Below are 4,773 nucleotides of genomic sequence, written 5' to 3'. Positions count from 1 at the left end.
ATGAGGAGTGGACGCATACCACACATCGAACGGATTTATAAATCTACATTCGGAAAAGCGTCACTTATCTCGACTCAACAATCGTGGCCGAAACATTATTTTGTATCACCTTAAGACAATATATCTTTCATTTATGAAAAGGGTTCTTTGATTAGTCGCACGACGGAGAAAAAGATTTTAATTGGTTGGAGGTATTTTGAGTGATGGCGAGAGCTTGGATGAGCGAGATATACATATCGAATCCTAGCCTCAAGGGTGCACGGTATACACCATGTTCCATTTCCATATTTATTGAAAGAGGTTAAGATAGGAATTAAGTATTTTGGAGTTTGAAAGACGAATACTTGTGACTTGCAAGCTCTTACAGCTTGGGTCTAGTACTCGGGACTACGTCTGGACATTCCACCCAGGCAGTCTGTTTCTTTCCAATATTGCTAAGAAAATGATTCGAATATTTACGAATGTTTTGGAAGGAAGACGAATATTTATGGCTTGCAAGCTCTTACAGCTTGAGCCTAATATTCGGGATTATAACTGGATATTCCCTCCAGGATAATCTTTTTCTTCACGCTTTATTTAGAAAATGATTTGAATATTAGAGTGTGGAAGGGAAGACGAATATTTATGGCTTGCAAGCTCTTACAGCTTGAGCCTAATATTCGGGATTATAACTGGATATTCCCTCCAGGATAATCTTTTTCTTCACGCTTTATTTAGAAAACGATTTGAATATTAGAGTGTGGAAGGGAAGACGAATATTTATGGCTTGCAAGCTCTTACAGCTTAAGCCTAATATTCGGGATTATAACTGGATATTCCATCCAGGATAATCTTTTTCTTCAAATTTTACTTATGAAAATAGTTTGGAGTTATTAATGATTAATGTACAAAGATTTGAATTTATTGAAAATTATGTTGGTATTGCTTAAAAGCTCATTGTAAGAAGGCCAAAAAGTAAGCCACGGGATCGAAATCCAACCGAAATCCAAAGCAACTTAATTTAGCTGTAAGCTAACTTAAAGTGGATTCATGTACGAATCACTCTATGATAAGTCGGGCATAAATCTATGCGTCCAAACGATTCTCAAAAGCTAAATTGAATTTTAAGCTCCGAAATCGTAACGCATTAAAATCAATGCAACAAGTAATTAAACAATCAATTTAGCAACAAAAAAAACAAATAATTATTTAATCTCCAATTAGCCAATCAAATAAATAATCAATCAACTAAATGAATGAAAAAATAAAATAGAACAATAATTAACATAGTTAATAAGAAAGAGGGGTGCAAATAATCCGAAGCAGTTTGGGCCCGAGCCCCAAAATAAATAAACTCTAATATTATAAAATAAAAACATTAATAAACAAAAATGAAACAAAGAAAAAAAATTAAGTGAAGAAACAGTATGACATAAGGGGACATCACCCACTGCTACATTCAAATTCTTAGCATCATGAGTATGTATAATATAAAACGTAACATTATACATTGAATAAAACTCATAAAAAACAAAATCATATAAAAACAAAAAAAAAACAAAAAAATTCTTTATGTTTATATACTCAAATCGAAAAATATATAATTAAAAAGGGTATATATTATATATAAAACAAAAAAAGAACAAAATTCTATATATAACAATGGAAATATATATATATATATATATATATATATATATATATATATATATATATATATATATATATATATATATATATATATATATATATATATATATATATATAAATCAAAACAAGTAATGTATATGTTTCTTAACACAAACAGTGTTTAAAAAAATCAAATATAAAGTTACAAAATCAATATCCATATGTAAAAGGCAGTATATATACATAACTTAAACAAAATATTTATATATTAAAAAAAAAAAGATAGTAAGTATAAGATGCATAAATAAAATCCCAAAATAGTATATATATATATATATATATATATATATATATATATATATATATATATATATATATATATATATATATATATATATATATATATATATATATATATATATATATATATATATATATATGAAGCTCAACACAATTTTTTTTAAAATGTGGTATATATAGATATGAATGATGAGGTATTTTTATTGAGTTAAAAAGATAATTGAGGGAGATATGAAGTAGGTGAATGTGAAGAGGAAGTATTATTTTTGTGAAGTGGAATAAGAGAAATATGTGGTAGCAGGATGTGTGTAAAGAGTGGAAGGAAGAGTAGTGTGTATGATTTGTAGAAGGAAAAGTAGTGTGTATGATTTGTAGTGAAGATGAATATTGTTTATAGAAAAATGAAATTGGATTTTAAAGGTGGAGTAGAGGTTATGCCATGTGAGTGTGTGTTACATGAAGAAAAAAATTTGCTTCCAAAAGCTGAGAGAGGGATTCGGCAGTTGAAATGGGGCGGGGCGGTGCTTATTGGTTGGTGTGTGGTTGGTTTTTTCTCCCCCTTTCTTTCAGTAACATCTTATATATACAAATGAAAATAGGGTTTACTTATTTTAATAAAATTCCAATATTGCCCTCAATGAATAAAAATAGTGAAAAAAATGAGTTTTAAAAAAATAAATCAAATAAAATAAATTAATCTAAATAATTAAAATTAAGTCAAAAAAGAATAGACAATTCTATTTATTTTTTTATAAATATGTTGATAAAAAGATTAAAAAAAGACTCAAAATGAATAAAAATCGGACGCAAAAGTGCTCGAAAAATTAAAATGAATGCACCAAAATGATCAGTGTGAAATAAACTTATTGAAAAAATACAGCGTTTCTTTTAATTTTGAAATAAATTTTGACCGGTTAAACAGGCTCGAGTTGATCAAAAAGTGGCCAAAAAATTAGCTGAAAAATAAATCGAGCATATCAGATTAAACTACGCGAAACGTAGATTAATAAAGCTGATGTCTGGAAGCTTGATTTTTAAAAAAATTCGTCCACTGATTTGACGCACATCCGTCGATTAATTCAACCGATTTGCCTGTAGATCCGAAAAAATTATTTCAACTGATATTCTAGACAATATGCGGTATGGAATGCATGGTATGTTATGTAGAGATGCAATATCTATGATGAATGTATTGAATCAACGATTTAGGATCAAAATTAGGGTGTGACACATATATATTTAATATTTATGCTAAAAACGTTGGTTAGTTATATAACGTTATATCTAAGGGTATCATGGATCATCCTCCCCGATGAGATTCAAGAGAGCATTCGTTCAACATGAGAATGGATTTGAGCACTGAACAACATCTGAGTTACTTTTCTACATTGAATTCTTCATCAAGAAATGGAGCAATCAACACTTTCTAGACAAAAGTTTTAATTTTTAGATTTTTAACTTTTTATTTTTTTTCGTTTTTCTCTTTTGTGTTTCTTTTCTTTTCACGGGCCAGGCCTAACCACCTACTTTATGTATATTCCTTTTTTACCCTTTATAATATAGAATTTAATTTATTTGAAAAAAATTTAAAAATTTATTTGTCATTCAAAAAAATCATAAAAAGTAATATCACAAAAAGGACAATAATTTTGACTAGCACTTTCATTTTTACCTTTAATTAAAAAATAATTATCACCTATATATTATTTTTCACTAATTTATATAATATAGCCAAATACTACAAATATTTTTTACCAAAGGAATATGCTTTTGTTAAATGCAATATTGTGTTGTATCAAATAGAGATTCCTTCAATGTCATTAATTTGATCTATAAATAGAGTGACAATCATCACCCTCCTCTTACAAAATCACTAGTTTACACATTTAAACTCTCAAATTTCAAATGGCTTCAATTTTCAACGTTCTTTCCATCACTCTCTTCCTTGCCCTAGTTTTGCAAGGTATATCATGCATAAATATTAGTAGTAGTAATCTCACAAGCCCTCTCTACACACATATATTACTTTTTTTTATAAACCACCTTATATTAAAGTTTATGGTTTTCTGTATGGTTATTATTATAACTTTTAATCTATGGTTGATATTGCAGCTTATGGAGAACGTTGTAATTTGAGTAACATTGAGGTTACACAAACCAAAACATCAGGATTAGTGTGGAATGTTACTGTGACCAACAACTGTATTTGCACTCAAACAGAAGTGAAGTTCAATACCAAAGGGTTTAAGTCAAGCACACCTGTTGATCCAGTAATCTTTAGCCAAGATGGTCTTCTCATCCAAGGAGCACCACTTTATGGATTTAAATCTGTTACCTTCACCTATACTTCTGCTTCTGAGTTTAAATTTACACCAATTTCTTCCCAAGTTGCATGTTCTTAGGCATTTGAATTATGTCTTAAGGTAAACAAAAATAAAGTATTTACAGATATATAGTTTTAAACCCGATGTGACAATTATATTATACCTATAATATTAAATATATCGACTCATAGTATCTGTTATTGTTGCTGTTTTTTTTTTGTACTCTTTGTTATTGTTGCTGTTTTTTTTTTTTGGTACTCTTTGTTATTGTTCCCAATTATATTTTACTGCTTTTAATCATCTATCATAGAAAAAATTGTGAAATTTGATAAAAAAAAAATTAATTTATATTCTTGAAAGACAAAATAAATATTAAAATAAGTTAAGGTAAAAGTCTTACATAGAACAAAGGAATGTAATCAAATAGTATAAGATATGCCATAAGAGAACACTAAAAATGGAAGAAAAGCCACAAGCTAGATGAAAAAAAACATCAACGAAATATATTAATAGACACATTGAATGAATCGATTGACAATTG

The 4,773-nt window shown here is 28.2% G+C and overlaps 1 protein-coding gene across 1 annotated transcript; it reads left to right on the top strand.

The window, feature by feature from the left end:
• Positions 1–3,708: 3,708 nt before the first annotated feature.
• On the top strand, positions 3,709–4,432 carry LOC127128713 (uncharacterized). Its single transcript, XM_051058090.1, has 2 exons — positions 3,709–3,871; positions 4,021–4,432. The coding sequence occupies exons 1-2, from the start codon at positions 3,814–3,816 to the stop codon at positions 4,308–4,310; spliced, it is 348 nt and encodes a 115-aa protein (XP_050914047.1). The 5' UTR covers positions 3,709–3,813; the 3' UTR covers positions 4,311–4,432.
• The last annotated feature ends 341 nt before the right edge of the window (positions 4,433–4,773 follow it).

This window comes from Lathyrus oleraceus, chromosome 3 (assembly GCF_024323335.1).
Source record: "Lathyrus oleraceus cultivar Zhongwan6 chromosome 3, CAAS_Psat_ZW6_1.0, whole genome shotgun sequence".
In the NCBI taxonomy this organism is placed as follows: Eukaryota; Viridiplantae; Streptophyta; class Magnoliopsida; order Fabales; family Fabaceae; genus Lathyrus; species Lathyrus oleraceus.
The sequence above is the reverse complement of the archived record's forward strand: the minus strand, read 5'-3'. Positions and strand labels throughout refer to the sequence as shown.